We start from the raw sequence: 19786 nt of genomic DNA, 5'->3' as shown, positions 1-19786 counted from the left end.
TTCTATACGCTGGGCGAAACTGCTTCGCTTGTCTACAACACGATTTTATAAACGCCTCTATGGCAACGCCTCATCATAGCTCTATAGACGGCTATCGTTTCCGCCTACAGCAGTTTGCATCTCGCATTAGAAAAATGTCGCAAGCTCTGTTAGGTTCTGTTCCTTAAGCTGAGCCGACTGTAGGAGTAGCTTAGTAGTAAAGAATAAATGTATTAAAACTTAAAACTTCATGCATGATGCGGTATTTTTTCACGTATCACCGTGTTCATGACATCATATCTTTTGAACTATATGTCGTACAATCGCATATTTGTACATTCAGCTGCATATGTGAGTAGTGTCAGCAAAATATGTTACGAATAGAGTTAGGAGAGAAGAAGTAATAATTTAAACATCATGCAAGATGCGGCAGCTTTTCACGCACCTCGATATTTATGACGTCATACTTCCTGATCTATGCATGACACAGTAACAACATTTTATAGATACATTCAGCGACATGTATGGATACTGTCTGCAAAGTGTGTTGCGAGATGAGTTGATAGCAAAGAGGTAATAAATTTAACCGTCACCAACGTATTTCACCCATCTCACTGCTTATGACGTCATATCTCCTACACTACGATAGGTAGGTGGTTCTTAGCCCCACAGCGATTGGTTAAAAAAAAATGATTCAAATGGCTCTGAGCACTATGGGACTTAACATCTGAGGTCATCAGTCCCCTAGAACTTAGAAGTACTTAAACCTAACTAACCTAAGGACATCACACACATTCATGCCCGAGGCAGGATTCGAACCTGCGACCGTAGCAGTCGCGCGGTTCCGGACTGAGCGCCTAGAACCACGAGACCACCGCGGCCGGCCAGCGATTGGTGCCTGACAATAAGGGACCTGTGTACCAAGTTCGGTTGAAATCGACCCAACAGCGTAGGAGGTAGATGTAGAACACACACACACACACACACACACACACACATACATACGTACATACTTACATTTTTACAATATGTATGGATTAGTATGTCAGGTTACGAAAATCGATGCTGACTTGTAAGCTGCATTTTAAATACTATTTTAACTAGTTCGGTTGCTGTGTGTTCCAGTTGATACGGTGTAGATAAGTCACTATAAAATGGATAGGTCATACGAGGCTCTCATAACGACAAGCATAATGTATAAAATTTGAACAGCGTGCGTCGTTGTTGATAGGCTGAAAAACTTCAATTAAACAAACATAGTTTTCGTGCACGAAAGCATCTGGTAAATAGAATAAAAACGACCCACAGCGTTGGACACACATTTCAAATACCTTCTCGTTCGTGAGGCAAGAAACAGCGTCTCAATTGACGTAATTACCAGCTATAATGATGCAAGAGAATGATGAAAAAAATTACCTCTTGCACACAGCAGTAGTTTCTGAAGGCAATGTTATCGTTTAACTTCGTAATCATTTTGTTTATTTTACATAGCGGTGGCTTGCCTCAGCTAAGACGTTGCTCTGAGGAACATCATTAAGGGTGGACAACAGATGGACGGTTAGATGAGTCACATGGGACAGCGCCATTAGCCTGAATGTTGGGAGAAATCTAGCACACGAGTTGCTGGTTCTAATTGAAACAAAGTCAAGTACTGCATTTTTTTGAATGACAAATTCGAGGAAGATTATTGTCATAAAAAGATTTGAATTACTTCGGCTTTGGACCCAGTTATAACTAAAACATGTAGGATTTCAGTCCGGCTGACTGGAGATTGTGTTATTAAGATATCTCGTAAATGTGGCTGAAACTGCAATGGGCGAAGGTTGATGACAGGCAGTATGGTACTTCGAAGTGTTAAGAAGGAATATGTATAAAATTGTAGACTCCCAAATATATTGGAGGTTTATCTGTCTATCTATGCATGAGAAATAAAATAAGATGAAAATGAAGCGGAATTACGCCGATTACGAGACTCACTGTTGCGAACGGTGAACGATTTCAGACTGGAAATTCCGAAGAAGCACAATCACTGGTAAAAGACGTACATTAAATATCTGTGATTATGCATATGTCGACTCGTGATGACTGGGTGTTGTGTGATGTCCTTAGGTTAGTTAGGTTTAAGTAGTTCTAAGTTCTAGGGGACTGATGACCATAGATGTTAAGTCCCATAGTGCTCAGAGCCATTTGAACCATGCATATGTCGAAATCTAACGTGGGCTGATCACATCAAACTAAACGCGGACTGAGATTCATAAGAAGAATCATCAGTAACTGTAGTCCATCCACGAGTAAGAATAGTTACAAAACCCTCAGTTGGCCGATACTTCAGTTTTGATTCAGTCTCTGACCATTAGTAAACAAGAGTGACGGAGGGAGAGAAGGTTCCAAAAAAGAGCTGCACATTTCGTCACAAGTTCATTTAATAAACGCGAAAGCGTCACAGGAATGACTCTAGTGACAAAATTTCCAAGATAGGTGTTTTGCATAATGACGTAATATATTTTTAAAATTCCAAGAGTTTACGTTAATAGACGAGTCAGACAACATATCACTTCCACCTTCCTCGCGAAAAGACCATGAAGGCAGCACAGCACAGCACAGCGGTACTTGAAGTAGCCTCCGCAACACACCATTACGAGTACTGCAGAGTATAGCTCTACATACGGCGGTCGCCATGAAAGTGATGACATACATTTTTTCTTCTACAGTTATGTATTCCACGTAATGCAAAAACACACATGAAAGAATGGCTTTTCTCTACACTCCCTCTTTTTCTACATGATCCTGCTCTAGTCCTATTGCCATCCTCCAGCGAGACACAAGGTCGTTATGCCCTTAGGTATCACTCCTTGTTCCAGTCACGTGGCCATCTCTTCACTTTCGGAATCACCTCCTCGTCGTTCTCAAAATATCTTCCACAAACACTACCCCATAATGACCCAAACGAATAGAAGTCAGAGGGAGCTAGGTCAGAGCTATAGGGTAGATGCGGTAGCTCCGTGCAATCCTATTTCTTGGGGCGATCAGAAGTTCTCAGACTCGTCTGTGGACGAGCATTATCAGGTTGAATAAAGAAAATGACCTAGGTTGTTGTTGTGCCAACTGCCAAATCATAATATGTCGATCGTGGTGAATGAGAACATCAGCGCGCTGCACCGTGTCTTGTGCGACACCTGTGGATAATCTCCCCGTTCGCAGAAAATCATGAAACTCGACCGAACAACTGATAGTGTCATCCTCTGTGTCCATCGAACAACTATGTTCCTGCCGACTGCAGATTTAAATCAAACATTTGTGAATATTCCCCACAGTTTCTTTTTCGGCAGTGACAATATGCTGCTTGTGAAGTGCTTCACTTACAGACGCTGTTTTAATACCTTGTTGCAACTATGCTATTTGTCGATGGAACCTGAAAGTTTGCACGCGCACTCAGAAAGCTTCAAAGACTCTCTGGTCGGCACTGGTAGATATAAGCAACAGACAAGAAAGAAAGAGTTGAATGGCATTGTTAGCTGAGCCCTCGAGGGGTTCTTCAGTCACCTAGTGTCGGAATTGGTTTTTTTCCTTTAAAGTCAGTACCGCCGTTAGACTGTTTTTTATTTGCAGTGTTACATTTACACGATCATGATTTCGGCTTCAAAGTGCCATTATCAAGTGTTTTAATGTTAAACAGTGCCTGAGATGGCATACTGTCGTATTTAAAATACACTATTAGACACATTGTCTAAGGGTCAATACTTCTGGTAAAAGCGTGCTGCTTTGTATTATCACCGAGTATACCATCTTGACTGAAAGACAGTTGGCTAATAGTGTATTTTAGCCGTGCGGTTAAAGGCGCTGCAGTCTGGAACCGCAAGACCGCTACGGTCGCAGGTTCGAATCCTGCCTCGGGCATGGATGTTTGTGATGTCCTTAGGTTAGTTAGGTTTAACTAGTTCTAAGTTCTAGGGGACTAATGACCTCAGCAGTTGAGTCCCATAGTGCTCAGAGCCATTTAGTGTATTTTAAATACGACTGTATGCCATCTTAGGCACTGTATAACATTAAAACACTTGATAATGGCACTTTGAAACCGAAATCATGATTGTGTAAATGTAACACTGCAAATAAAAAACAGTCTAATGGCGGTACTGACTTTAAAGAAATATATTATGACTGTGGCCACACATTATGAAAAAATGGTTTTCTTCCCTCGCTCTCGACGGCCATTTTCTACGCGGTGTATGAGTCACACACGAGTTGGATAAATACAAAAACACAGTACATTAAAATATCTAATACTGTCTAGGAAACAAGTTGGCGTTCTGAAGAGCTTCCAGTCGTCTCGAAATGGGTAAATACAAGTCCTGTATTGTTTTCTGTGGGATGTTATACTCTCCCTCCCGCTAAATAGTCGAAAATTCAGGTAACAATGATGCAGGTATATACCGATCAGTCACCATTCTCTTCAAAGTAGACGACAAAGGTTTAATAACGTTGAAATCTGGTGAACGTGCTAGTCAAGGGAAATGCGACAATTCATCCTCGTGCTCACAAACCAGCCATGGTCGACGCAATCTGTATGAAAAGGGACCCTGTCACGTCGGAACACTGCATCAGCATTGGGGAACACATATTTTACCACTGGGTGGTCCAGATCAACTTTTTAAATGGTCGCATAAACTTCCGCAGCGATGCGACCGTGGAGAGTAACATTACAATACCTAATACTGTGTAGGGAACAAGTTGGCATTCGAAAGGGCTTCCAGTCGTTTCGAAATGGGTAAATACAAGTCCTGTATTGTTTTCAGTGGAATGTTCTATCCTCCTTACCGCTAAACAGTGCAAAGTTAAGGTAACAGTGAACATGGAATACCACGATATGACCCCCAAATCATCATCAAACACCCGCCATATTTCACTGGTGGCACGTACACTGGGCCAGATGTTGGAAACTGTGTGCAACAAGGCTCATCCTACCAAATTAGTTTCTTTCAATTGCTTCATTGTACAGGTTTTATGGCTTCGGCATCACGTTTTCCTATTACGGGCACTTGCATTACTGATTAGTGGTTTTGGAGTTCCAGCCCGCCCTGCAGTTCTGTTTATGGAGCTCCCTCCGTTGTATTTTGCTGCTGACAGGGTTCGCGAGTGCGACAATCATTTCTGCAGTGACTTTGGCAGCTGTGGTCCTCTCATTTTTCGTCACAGTCCTCTTCAATGACCTACTGTCACGATCACCTGCCTCTTGAAACACTGAACACTTCCGCTCCATTCGTTACGGAAGCACCCACCATGCGAGCACCAACGATTTGCGCACGTCCGGATTCATTTAGCTCTGACATGATGCACTCACAACGGAGCACTGTTCTTATCACGACTGCCACTTGTAACGTATTTAGGATATTCCACAGGTGCCGTTCATGTCTCGAAACCTGGCAGAAAATCCTAAGAGATTCTGGTCGTATGTGAAATATGTTAGCGGCAAGAAACAATCAATGCCAACTCTGCGCGATAGCAATGGGGATACTATCGAAGACAGTGCTGCCAAAGCAGAGTAACTAAACACAGTCTTCCGAAATGCCTTCACAAAAGAAGACGAAGTAAATATTCCATAATTCGAATCGAGAACATCTGCCAACATGAGTAACGTAGAAGTAAATATCCTCGGAGTAATGAAGCACTTAAATCACTTAACAATAGCAAGTCTTCTGATCCAGATTGTATACCAGTTATGTTCCTTTCAGAGTATGCTGATGCATTAGCTCCGTACTTAACAATCATATACAACCGTTCGCTCGACGAAAGATCCGTACCCAAAGACTGCAAAAGTGCACAGGTCACACCAATATTGAAGAAAGGTAGTAGGAGTAATCCACTAAATTACAGGCCCATATCGTTAACGTCGATATGCAACAGGATTCTGGAACATATATTGTGTCCGAACATTATGAATTACCTCGAAGAAAAGGGTCTATTGACACACAGTCAACATGGGTTTAGAAAACATCGTTCCTGTGAGACGCAACTATCTCTTTATTCACATGAAGTGTTGAGCGCTATTGACAAGGGATTTCAGATCGATTCCGTATTTCTGAATTTCCGGAAGGCTTTTGACACTGTACCACACAAGCGACTCGTAGTGAAATTTGCTTGCTTATGGAATATCGTCTCAGTTACGTGACTGGATCTGTGATTTCCTGTCAGAGAGGTCACAGTTCGTAGTAATTGACGGAAAGTCATCGAGTAAAACAGAAGTGATTTCTGGCGTTCCCCAAGATAGTGTTATAGGACCTTTGCTGTTCCTTACCTATATAAACGATTTGGGAGACAATCTGAGCAGCCGTCTTCGGTTGTTTTCAGAAGACGCTGTCGTTTATCGACTAATAAAGTCATCAGAAGACCAAAACAAACTGCAAAACGATTAAGAAAAGATAGCTGAATGGTGCGAAAAGTGGCAGTTGACCCTAGATAACGAAAAGTGTGAGGTCATCCACATGAGTGTTAAAAGGAACTCGTTAAACTTCGGTTACACGATAAATCAGTCTAATCTAAAAGCTGTAAATTCAAATAATTACCTAGGAATTACAATCGCGAACAACTTAAATTGGAAGAAACACATAGAAAATGTTGTGAGGAAGGCTAACCAAAGACTGCGTTTTATTGGCAGGACGCTTAGAAAATGTAACAGAGCTACTAAGGAGACTGCCTACACTACGCTTGTCCGTCCTCTTTTAGAATACTGCTACGCGGTGTGGGATCCTTACCAGATAGGACTGTCAGAGTACATCGAAAAAGTTCAGAGAAAGGCAGCACGTTTTGTATTATCGTGAAATATGGGAGAGAGTGTCACAGAAATGATACAGGATTTGAGGTGGACATCATTAAAAGAAAGGCGTTTTTCGTTGCGACGGAATCTTCTCACGAAATTCCAACCACCAACTTTCTCCTCCGAATGCGAAAATATTTTGTTGACACCCACCCACATAGGGAGGAACGATCTCCACGATAAAATAAATCAAAGCTCGTACGGAAAGATACAGGTGTTCGTTATTTCCGCACGCTAAACGAGATTGGAATAATAGAGAACTGTGAAGGTGGTTCGATCAACCCTCTGCCAGGCACTTAATTGTGATTTGCAGAGTATCCATGTAGATGTAGATGCAGAAAAAACCACAGCTGAACTAGCAGACTTGGCTAGCAATTGCGTTCATATTCACCTATGCATTTGTCTCGGAGTTTCCATGTTTTTGTCCAGCCCCTGTATTTGGAAGTCCCCACCTAATTGAACGCAAGTTTTACCCACGACCTACCGTACATTGCGTATCGTTGCGGAATGTGGGGCTCAGGCACATTTTGCTGCTGACCTGAGATGACATCTAAAGCTCTAGGATGGTCCAAATGGATTGGTTGAATACAGACTGCACCTTGGTCTCCGACGTCACCTGACCTCGAGCCCCTGGATTTTTCCGTCTGGGGTCATCTCAGAAGTAAAGTGTACAGCGCTCATGCTCATGCGGTATAAGGACTGGAGCAGCGAACTGCACAATCCGTCAAGATTTACGAGAAGATCCGAGGGTGTTTGAAAGCGCTCATTACTCACTGCACAGACCACTGGAGTATTTCCTCCAGATGTGGGAACGACACGTGCAACACCTCCTTCAACATGTACGGGTGTACAGTAATTTGTAACACGTACCGCCACAGTCTAATATATACAGTCGTGACATTCACTGCTGTGAAAGTTGCTAACCGTCTGACAGTTGGAACGGCACTATGCCCCTAGCCACGAGAAAGCCAGACGTAAGATATTTGCTTTTAATTATTTTTCCACTTAACTAACGGACTAGTTACATTTTTTCCTTTCAAACGTTAGTAAATTATCAGGGACCATGAATAATCGTCAAACAAATCTAAAAACAGCCGAATCTCACTGATTCAGTGACATATGCTACAACTTATTCAAGTTTCGAATATGCGTATAACTGCCGCTCCGCTGAAAGCAAGAGAATGTAAACACATATTTAATGGATGAGAAGGATTTATTTCTGTTGTCTGTTCTTATTATGACAGACACTTTTCTTGAAACGCAACAATTCTGTATGGAGTCTAATGACTCGCAAATTTTTACACTCGACTCGACGTTCAAATATATGAAATTTCTTGAAAATGTAGTTACTTTTGCTTCAAAAGCGAATTTTTTGAAGATTCTTGGCGTTTGTGGCTCAGATGTAGCAAAAATTGTGGAACTGGTTTTTCTGTACTGGCAAAATAGCTTTATTGCTTTTGACGTTTTATTATCAAAAAATGTTCAAATGTGTGCGAAATCTTATGGGACTTAACTGCTAAGGTCATCAGTCCCTAAGCTTACACACTACTTAACCTAAATTATCCTAAGGACAAACACACACACCCATGCCCGAGGGAGGACTCGAACCTCCGCCGGGACCAGCCACACAATCCATGACTGCAGCGCCTGAGACCGCTCGGCTAATCCCGCGCGGCATTTTATTATCACGTCTGTGCGGTTTCCCTTTAGACTACAGTTACGTTGGCCCATCTGGTACGTTAAATAATGTACGTATTGATTTCCATACAAGTTCCCTGTGTTTTGCTTTCACGGATTTGGCTGGAAGCGTATCGAGCGAAATTTCATTGTATTGCGCAGCTATACGACCTCTTTCGATTGTTTACCAGTCACTTTTTTGTTCTTAAGACGAAGTGACTATCTTCAGTAAATGTCTGTGGCGTACGAGAGAATCGTAAGCAAACTATCCTGTAATGTACCGTTTTGTACCACCCAGGATCCTTAGGAAACTAAAAAGAGACAAATATGGTGTAACTATTTTGTTACTCCCAATTTTTATTGTGCTATATACGCTCACTATTGTAGAAACTGTGTTACAAATCGATATAAACGACACTATTCGCATACATCCAATATTGTATTGTTCGCTTGGAGCGCTGCTGTCGTAATGTATTACAAAAACTGTGTATAACATGCTGAAATAGTATTGCATCTCTCGTTAAGCTAGGCCTTCTGCGAAATTTGAGCCGAATCAGACGGGGAATTTATCGAAAAGTTCACATTTCAAATACATTTGTACTCCAATTAGGACAATAGTTCCTATTAAAACTAGAGTCGGTTTGTAATCACACATCCTCAACTACCTCGCAAACAGCTAGTATGCGAACCCACGTTTACTGGAACGCTTTTCCTTCTGTTATCGTATCCTTGCACCTGTGTCAGTTTCCACTACTGTGATGGACCGTGTACACACGTTGATTACATGATGATGTTACAAATATTGAGGGATGATGGAGAATTGTAAATTTGTGATTTGAGGTAGGGACCCTAGTCTGGAAACGACGGAGTCGAAAGGTATAAGCGAAAATCGACTCAAGTTCCACCTTAGCCTCGCGCAGCGCTCAAACTAAGGCCCTCAACTTCCGAACCGTCATCATGAAATTTACAATTCCCGTTGAACACTCCCCAGAGCCCTAAGATAATATTTCCTGTTTATGGACAAGTAACGGCGCACGGGAGTTCATGTCAGGCAGACCGAAAATCCCAAGTCTACAGTACTGTGATAATGGATTCAATTTACCCGAACAAGTTCCACAAGCTGTTACATTTACAACACTAATTGAAAATTACGTCCCCCAGCGTCAATACAGGCTCGGCATCCTAATATCCTCGGCGTCTTTTGAAGAGATTCGCAGGCACTGAGAATTCTTGCCAGGAGAACTACTTCAGCCTCGGTAGGCGTCTCGTACACAAGAACAAATCAAGTGCAGTGAGATCTGCTGTACGTGCCGGCCAGGAAACAGGACCTGCTCTATCTTTCCACCTAACAGTGGACGTCTGGTCCAGATGTTGACGAACCGCCAGTTCAAAGTGAGGTGGGATTCAATGATTATAAAGAATCCGCCTCGATTGCAAATAGAAACCGGATGTTGACCTAGGTTTCGGCGCGGATAACCACGCCGTCTTCGGAACACACTAGAACTACAAACTGCCTAAAGAGGCATGGTCCAACATTAATACAGAACGCCCGAAAGGGCAAAAGACTCTCATAAAATGTAAAATAAACGGTACGTGTGTACCATGTCAATAGCTGTACTTAGCTCAAACGTCAGAAGCGTGCTTCCTCACCCCAGCCAACGTTCGGTGGGCCGCGGGTTCTCTGGTAAACTGGCTGGGGTGAGGAAGCACGCTTCTGACGTTTGAGCTAAGTACAGCTATTGACATGGTACACACGTACCGTTTATTTGACATTTTATGAGAGTCTTTTGCCCTTTCGGGCGTTCTGTATTATTGTTGGACCATGCCTCTTTAGGCAGTTTGTAGATTTAGTGTGTTCCGAAGACGGCGTGGTTATCCGCGCCGAAACCTAGGTCAACATCCGGTTTCTATTTGCAATCGAGGCGGATTCTTTATAATCATTAAATTATTCACGATTGCTGACGCGCTGCAATGTTAAAAGTTCTCGAGGTGGGATTCCAACATGCTGAAACCCATCCGTTGACGGATAAGAAGTGCTAATCGGGATTGCCTACCCTTTAGTCTTAGCAATAACAGTACCGGTACGTGTGTTCCACTGTCAGATGTTTCACTTATAGCTTTCGGCTCGGTCGCTTCCAGACCAGTGTCCCTTACCTTTAACTGATACATCTGCCCTTCTACATACCTGTAACCCTTGAAAATTTGTAACATTATCACGGACACGAATAATTGGGATGAAAGAAATGGAAAGAAAACGGAATCAGAAAGAGATAGGAAGGAAATAATGATGTCCAGCCGCACAGGACATTGCGGCAATGCAACGGGGACAATTGAAAATTTGTGCCGGATTGGGACTCGAACCCTGATGGTCCTCGTACCTAGAGCAGTTGTGTTAACCGCTTTTTTTCTTTATTTAGAGGAAAGAACTGATAACAGCAGGTATTACATAAATGGTATAACAAATACGAGACATAAACTGCTTCTTTCAGTACAAAACAATAACGCACCGCATCTCTCTTTGTGAGTTAAGCGCTGTCAGGCTTGGCTAGCACTTGGATGGGTGGCTGTACGGGTCTGCCGAGTGCTGTTGCAGCAGGGTGCATGCAGCCCTTGTGAGGCCAGTCGAGGAGCTGCTTGACTGAGAAGTAGCGGCTCAGGTCAAGAAAACTGACAACGCCCAGGAGTGCGGTATGCTGGCCACATGCCCCTCCATATTCGCAGCCAGTGACACCCATAGCTGAGGATGAGCCGGCGGTCGGTCGAAACGGGTGGGCCTTCCGAGGCCTGTTCTGACGGAGTTTTCTCTCTTCGTGGGAATGTTCCTCGCCGATCCTATTGTGCCTTGTGTTCCAGCCGGGCGCGTCTTCACGGGTGGTGGTGGATTCGCAGTTTTCTGATTGTCGTAGAAGTTCTTGTGCGTCCCCAATGAAACTTTTTCATCAGTCACGGCGCCAATAGAATTATAGATATGAGTGATGACACTTCTGTCTGTCGCGTCTGACAGAACAGATACCACTCATATCTATAAATCATCACGGAATAACACTGTATGCCGGCCGTGGTGGCCGAGCGGTTCTAGGCGCTTCAGTCCGGATCCGCGCGACTGCTACGGTCGCAGGTCCGAATCATGCCTCGGGCATGGATGTGTGTGATGTCCTTAGGTTAGTTAGGTTTAAGTAGTTCTAAGTTCTAAGGGACTGATGACCTCAGATGTTAAGTCCCATAGTGCTCAGAGCCATTTGAACCATTTTTTTAAATAATACTGTATACTGCGTGACAATTATTGAATTATACGAAAAGGAGTAAATTAATTAGGAACTACGTTGTGCACACACTTCATTCAACATGTAAACGTCACTGCAGATATTCGGATTTAGGTTATGACATGTTCGATATGCTTATCATCATTAGCAATGATGTGGCGCAGACGAATAGCGGAATTCTGCATGATCCGCTCATGTATCGGAACACTGATGATGGACCTTCTGAATGCATATTTTCAGCTCAGCAATGATTCTGGGGTTATTGCTGCACACCTTGTCTTTAATAAAGCCCCACAAAAAGGAGTTGCATGTGTTAAGATCCGGAGAATATGGCGGCTAATCGAGGTCCATGCCAGTGGCCTCTGGGTACCCCAGAGCCAGAATGCGGTCCTCAGAGTGCTCCATCAAACACTCTCCCGCTTCGTTGCGGTCGAGCCCCGTCTTTCATGAACCACATCTTGTCGAAATCAGGGTCATTTTGGATAATGGGGATGAAATCATCTTCCAAAACCTCCACATACCATTAGGTAGTTAGTCACCGTGCCATGAAAGAATATCAAATGTGTGTGAAATCGTATGGGACTTAACTGCTAAGGTCATCAGTCCCTAAGCTTACACACTACTTAACCTAAATTATCTTAAGGACTAACACACACACCCATGCCCCAGGGAGGACTCGAACCTCCGCCGGACAAGCCGCACAGTCCATGACTGCAGCGTCTTCGACCGCTTGGCTAATCCCGCGCGGCGAAGGAATACCGCACCGATTATTCCGTGACTGGACATTGCACACCGCACAGTCACCCGTTGAGGGTGAAGAGACTTCTCGATCGCGAAAATCGGATTCTCAGTCCCCCAAATGCGCCAATTTTGCTCATTGACGAACCCATCCAAATGAAAATGGGCATCGTCTCTAAACGAAAACATACAGCGCATACTAGTTCCCGTCATGTCCCGCGACCAACCGTGCAGTTTGAACGTCCTAAAGCAAACCGTTCAGAAGTTATGACAATTTTATTTTACGTAGTTCAATAAGTATCACCCTGTAAGTTCTTCACTTACGCGTCTCTTGGCGTCCTTCTCAACTGGACGTTCCAAATGGCAGCTTGCGTCTCCTGGCCTTAAATTGGCCCTAAGTGTATCAATGTCGCTGCCGACCCCTGGCGTCGCGAACGACAGTGAGAAACCGCTACGAAGCCGGGTATCCAGCGAATCACTGTTTGTGGAGCGGTGATTCAGTGACGTAAGTGAACAGTGGTGCGCAGGCTGGGGTGACAGTTACGGTGCCGCCGAGAAGGCTGCACAGCGGTTTTATCGAGCGGAGCAAGGTCAGCAGAGACCGCGCGCAGCCAAATGGGCCCCCGGCCGGCGCGGCTCTGCATTGTCGCTGCGCCTTTCGCCCGGTACGTGTGGCGACCAGACGACGACATGACGCGCTTGCGATACTCTGAGCTGGAGGGCGAGTTTGGCCGCATCGCCGCCAGAGACTTCACCTCGCAGTTCCGCGGCGGCTACGTTCGCGCAGAACCGAGTGGCGCCGTCCTCCCCAAGTACTACACGGAATTCGGCGATCGCATTCTGGACATGACCGTCCACACTGATGACCACTGGATCGTCAGCTTTCCCAAGAGCGGTGAGTTGTCGCACTGCGTCGCACCTCCAACACCGGCGCGATCGGTAGAAGACGATTTTTTTTTTAATGAAGACCATCACCAGCGTTCTTATTACTACCGTCACTGGATTACGAGAGGTGGTTTCGGTTATAACCACTAAAAAGTTACAGGATTAATTTTGTTTGTGATATCCTAGTAAACCTTGAAATCCCTGCTTCACAGTTCCGTAGATGCCTGTAGAGGGGCCAAAATTAAATCGTGCAGCCCACTGATAGAGTGAAGATGTTTCATTTACAAGCCCAGACCGACAAAATGACGATAATAACATTCCTCATAATCTCCTATGGCCGGAATTCAAATAATGTTGCGAGCATTAGGGGATCTACACTGTGTGGCGTATGGCGCTTTGGATGGGTCAGGGGAGCTCGCACGGATAGCCGAAATGGTTAAGGCCGCAGTTCGCGATAAGCCGGAAATCCGGTCCAAGTACAGGTCTGGCACAAATTTTCATGTGTTACTAAGAGGTAATATATCTATACGTAACACAGACGATGTCAAAGAATTCGCAATCTGCGAATAACTTTCGTAAAGTGGAGGTGGGCTGCTGCACATTATTTCAGATCTAGCGGCGTGATACGGCACTGTAGAGGGTACGCAGATTTCAGTGTGTTCCGGGACTACAAACATGTGTCTGCAAAGAAATAAAAAATTAATTACTGCACCTTATTTTTACGAGATAAAAGTTAAAACTTTATGACTACCTCTGGCATGTAGCTAAAAAATTTTATATATACAGGGTGTAAATTTTGAGTTGACAAACCAGAATAACTCGAAGAAAAAGCTTCACACGAAAAAATGTGTAGAATCCAAAGTTGATTATTTTCGAGGCGGACATCTGCTGGTGCTAAAATTAGCCCGCCACCCCAGCCCCCAGGGGGTGGAGCGGGAGGCAATTTTAACATTTCAAATGGGAACCCTTATTTTTTATTGTTGTTGTTGTTGTGGTCTTCAGTCTTGAGACTGGTTTGATGCAGCTCTCCATGCTACTCTATCCTGTGCAAGCTTCTTCATCTCCCAGTACCTACTGCAACCTACATCCTTCTGAATCTGCTTAGTGTATTGATCTCTTGGTCTCCCTCTACGATTTTTACCCTCCACGCTGCCCTCCAATGCTAAATTTGTGATCCCTTGATGCCTCAAAACATGTCCTACCAACCGATCCCTTCTTCTAGTCAAGTTGTGCCACAAACTTCTCTTCTCCCCAATCCTATTCAATACCTCCTCATTAGTTACGTGATCTACCCACCTTATCTTCAGCATTCTTCTGTAGCACCACATTTCGAAAGCTTCTATTCCCTTCTTGTCCAAACTGGTTATCGTCCATGTTTCACTTCCATACTTTCATACTTTCCATACTTTCAGAAACGACTTCCTGACACTTAAATCTATACTCGATGTTAACAAATTTCTCTTCTTCAGAAACGCTTTCCTTGCCATTGCCAGTCTACATTTTATATCCTCTCTACTTCGACCATCATCAGTTATTTTACTCCCTAAATAGCAAAACTCCTTTACTACTTTCAGTGTCTCATTTCCTAATCTAATCCCCTCAGCATCACCCGATTTAATTTGACTACATTCCATTATCCTCGTTTTGCTTTTGTTGATGTTCATCTTATATCTTCCTTTCAAGACACTATCCATTCCATTCAACTGCTCTTCCAAGTCCTTTGCTGTCTCTGACAGAATTACAATGTCATCGGCGAACCTCAAAGTTTTTACTTCTTCTCCATGAATTTTAATACCTACTCCGAATTTTTCTTTTGTTTCTTTTACTGCTTGCTCAATATACAGATTGAATAACACCGGGGAGAGGCTGCAACCCTGTCTCACTCCTTTCCCAACCACTGCTTCCCTTTCATGCCCCTCGACTCTTATAACTGCCATCTGGTTTCTGTACAAATTGTAAATAGCCTTTCGCTCCCTGTATTTTACCCCTGCCACCTTCAGAATTTGAAAGAGAGTATTCCAGTTAACGTTGTCAAAAGCTTTCTCTAAGTCTACAAATGCTAGAAACGTAGGTTTGCCTTTTCTTAATCTTTCTTCTAAGATAAGTCGTAACGTTAGTACTGCCTCACGTGTTCCAACATTTCTATGGAATCCAAACTGATATTCCCCGAGGTCCGCTTCTACCAGTTTTTCCATTCGTCTGTAAAGAATTCGCGTTAGTATTTTGCAGCTGTGACTTATTAAACTGATAGTTCGGTAATTTTCACATCTGTCAACACCTGCTTTCTTTGGTATTGGAATTATTATGTTCTTCTTGAAGTCTGTGGGTATTTCGCCTGTCTCATACATCTTGCTCACCAGATGGTAGAGTTTTGTCATGACTGACTCTCCCAAGGCCATCAGTAGTTCTAATGGAATGTTGTCTACTCCCGAGGCCTTGTTTCGACTCAGGTCTTTCAGTGCTCTGTCAAACTCTTCACGCAGTATCTTATCTCCCATTTCATCTTCATCTACATCCTCTTCCATTTCCATAATATGGTCCTCAAGTACATCGCCCTTGTATAAACCCTCTATATACTCCTTCCACCTTTCTGCCTTCCCTTCTTTGCTTAGAACTGGGTTGCCATCTGAGCTCTTGATATTCATACAAGTGGTTCTCTTCTCTCCAAAGGTCTCTCTAATTTTCCTGTAGGCAGTATCTATCTTACCCCTAGTGAGACAAGCCTCTACATCCTTACATTTGTCCTCTAGCCATCCCTGCTTAGCCATTTTGCACTTCCTGTCGATCTCATTTTTGAGACGTTTGTATTCCCTTTTGCCTGCTTCATTTACTGCATTTTTATATTTTCTCCTTTCATCAATTAAATTCAATATTTCTTCTGTTACCCAAGGATTTCTATTAGCCCTCGTCTTTTTACCTACTTGATCCTCTGCTGCCTTCACTACTTCATCCCTCAGAGCTACCCATTCTTCTTCTACTGTATTTCTTTCCCCCATTCCTGTCAATTGTTCCCTTATGCTCTCCCTGAAACTCTCTACAACCTCTGGTTCTTTCAGTTTATCCAGGTCCCATCTCCTTAAATTCCCACCTTTTTGCAGTTTCTTCAGTTTCAATCTGCAGTTCATAACCAATAGATTGTGGTCAGAATCCACATCTGCCCATGGAAATGTCTTACAATTTAAAACCTGGTTCCTAAATCTCTGTCTTACCATTATATAATCTATCTGATACCTATTAGTATCTCCAGGATTCTTCCAGGTATACAACCTTCTTTTATGATTCTTGAACCAAGTGTTAGCTATGATTAAGTTATGCTCTGTGCAAAATTCTACAAGGCGGCTTCCTCTTTCATTTCTTCCCCCCAATCCATATTCACCTACTATGTTTCCTTCTCTCCCTTTTCCTACTGACGAATTCCAGTCACCCATGACTATTAAATTTTCGTCTCCCTTCACTACCTGAATAATTTCTTTTATTTCGTCATACATTTCATCAATTTCTTCAACATCTGCAGAGCTAGTTGGCATATAAACTTGTACTACTGTAGTAGGCATGGGCTTTGTGTCTATCTTGGCCACAATAATGCGTTCACTATGCTGTTTGTAGTAGCTAACCCGCACTCCTATTTTTTTATTCATTGTTAAACCTACTCCTGCATTACCCCTATTTGATTTTGTATTTATAACCCTGTAATCACCTGACCAAAAGTCTTGTTCCTCCTGCCACCGAACTTCACTAATTCCCACTATATCTAACTTTAACCTATCCATTTCCCTTTTTAAATTATCTAACCTACCTGCCCGATTAAGGGATCTGACATTCCACGCTCCGATCCGTAGAATGCCAGTTTTCTTTCTCCTGATAACGACGACCTCTTGAGTAGTCCCCGCCCGGAGATCCGAATGGGGGACTATTTTACCTCCGGAATATTTTACCCAAGAGGACGCCATCATCATTTAATCATACAGTAAAGCTGCATGTCCTCGGGAAAAATTACGGCTGTAGTTTCCCCTTGCTTTCAGTCGTTCGCAGTACCAGCACAGCAAGGCCGTTTTGGTTAATGTTACAAGGCCAGATCAGTCAATCATCCAGACTGTTGCCCCTGCAACTACTGAAAAGGCTGCTGCCCCTCTTCAGGAACCACATGTTTGTCTGGCCTCTCAACAGATACCCCTCCGTTGTGGTTGCACCTACGGTACGGCCATCTGTATCGCTGAGGCACGCAAGCCTCCCCACCAACGGCAAGGTCCATGGTTCATGGGGGAAGTATTTTTTATTACAGAATCACATTCTAGATAAAAGAACTACGTACATTTTGTCTTAAACATTTGTTTTGATTCTTGGTAGTTGGCGCTGAAATTCAAGAAAATTCATGTTCTCATTTTTGCGTTTAAAATGGTTACGATAAATAAAATCTGAGTTCACTCGTTAGTAAGTAGGATGATTGATTAGTTAGTTAGTTAGTCAGATAATTTGTTTGATAATTAAAAGTTGTGTGGCCTCATAACCGTGAAATAAACTAAATTTATCCGAATCTGAGGAAAAAATTAATACAGTATTTGGGTCAGCATTTGAAAAACTCTAATTCCTCTCTCTGAAACCCCACCCTATGGGGAGAGAGGGAGATTTTTAGTTTTAGCGACTCAAAATTTACGAAGTAAATAAGTATTTTTTTAACCGTATCCATTTTCCACGCAAAAATGAGAACACGGATTTTCTTGAATTACAGCGCCAACTACCAAGAATCAAAACAAATGTTTAAGACAAAATGTAAGTAGTTTTTTATGAAGAATGTGATTCTGCAATAAAGAACGGGTGTCTTTAACACATATCCTATCATCGTATCCCTTCCTCTTATCGATGTTTCCTATATGATATTTTCTTCGGCATTTCTGCGGAAAACGTCCTCCTTCCTTATTATATCAGATCACCTAGTTTTCGACATCCTTCTGCGACACCACATCTGAAACATTTCGACTGTCTTCTTTTCTGGTTTCCCGCAATCCATGTTTCACTACTATACAAAGCTGTGTACGAAACGTACCTTCTCAGAAATTTCTTTCTGATATCAAGGGCTATATTTGTTACTAGTACGCTTCTGTTGGCCAAAAGTGTCCTCTTGCCTGTTGTGCTGTTTTGCTCTTTACATTCTTCTTCCTTCGTTTGTCATGTCTTATTTTGCTTCCAAGGTAACAGAATTCGTGGTCAGCAATATTGATGTTAATTTTTCCCCTATTCTCATTTCTGTTATGCCTCATTACTTTTATCTATCTTCGGTTTATTCTCAATCAACATTCTTCACTCATTGGAGAGTTCATTCCATTTCGGTTCTTCTACGCTTCCAGTGACGATAGCAATGTCATTAGCCAATCTTATCTTTGACATTCTCTCACTCTGAATTTTATCACGTTCCGCAACCTTTCTTTTATTTCCACCATTGTTTCTTCGATATATTGATTGAACAGCAGAGGTTCTTTTTAATCCAAACACATCGTTCATAGTCTTCCAGTCTTACTGTTCTCTCTTGGTTATAGTACACAATGTATTTCTTAGAATTTCGAACATCTTGCACAATTTTACATTATCGAAGTCCGCTCCACCAACCCTATGAATGCGTCTTGATTTTTCTGAAGTATTGCTTCCATTATCAAGTGCAACGTCAGAGCTGCTTCTCTAGTGCCTTCATGTTTCCTAAGGCCAAATTGATCGTCATCTAACAAATCCACAATTTTCTTTTCCATTCATATGTATAACACTCTTGTCAGAAGCTGAGCTGTTAAGCTGGTTGTGCGATAGTTCTCGCAGCGAAGTGCTGTCTTCGGAATTGTGTGGATGATATTTTTCCGAAAGTCTGACGGTCTGTCTCCGGTACCAAAGACTCTACACACCAACTTGAGTAGTCGTTTGGTTGCCACTTCGCCCAGTGATTTTACAAGTTCCGAAGAAATTTTATCTATTGCTTCTGTCATGTTTGATCTTAAGTCTTCCAAAGTTTTACCATACTCTAACTCTAATATCAGATTCCTTATGTCTCCATTATACACCAGTAACACTCATCAGACAAGCCTGCCCCTCACAGAAACTTTCAACGTACTCCGTCCACTCAACCGATCCTTCCTCTGCGCTTACATTGGAATTCCCACTGCTGTATCAGTCATTCCGACGACCATTTCTTTTACGATTTCTCCATATTTTTTCGGCTGCCGTTTCACCTTCGCTTCTCTAAATTTCCTATTTATGTCATTCCTGAGTAATCTGTACATCGCTTTATTCCTGAATTTCTCTGAGTATTGTTTGATTACTTCTTTCGTCGATCCCAGTTGTCTTACATGTACGTACGTCTGTTTCTCCAGATTCGGTGATGGCCCTTCTTAGAGATGTCCATTCCTCTTCAGCTGAATTGGCTTCTGAGGTATCCGTTATCGCAGTATCT

General features: G+C 42.9%; 1 protein-coding gene across 2 annotated transcripts in view; it reads left to right on the top strand.

Annotated features, from left to right (window-relative positions):
* The window catches only part of LOC126251872 (luciferin sulfotransferase-like), a 146008-nt gene that overhangs the window by 70390 nt on the left and 55832 nt on the right, over positions 1–19786 (top strand). The window contains exon 1 of one of the 2 annotated variants that reach the window (XM_049952560.1): positions 13069–13363. The exons of the other annotated variant lie outside the window; for it this stretch is intronic. Coding sequence (XP_049808517.1) covers positions 13084–13363 — 280 coding nt within the window. The 5' untranslated portion in view covers positions 13069–13083. Of the gene's footprint in view, positions 1–13068; positions 13364–19786 lie in introns of those variants that run through there. 2 annotated transcript variants of the gene reach the window in all.

The sequence above is a fragment of the Schistocerca nitens genome, chromosome 4, assembly GCF_023898315.1.
Source record: "Schistocerca nitens isolate TAMUIC-IGC-003100 chromosome 4, iqSchNite1.1, whole genome shotgun sequence".
In the NCBI taxonomy this organism is placed as follows: Eukaryota; Metazoa; Arthropoda; class Insecta; order Orthoptera; family Acrididae; genus Schistocerca; species Schistocerca nitens.
The sequence above is the reverse complement of the archived record's forward strand: the minus strand, read 5'-3'. Positions and strand labels throughout refer to the sequence as shown.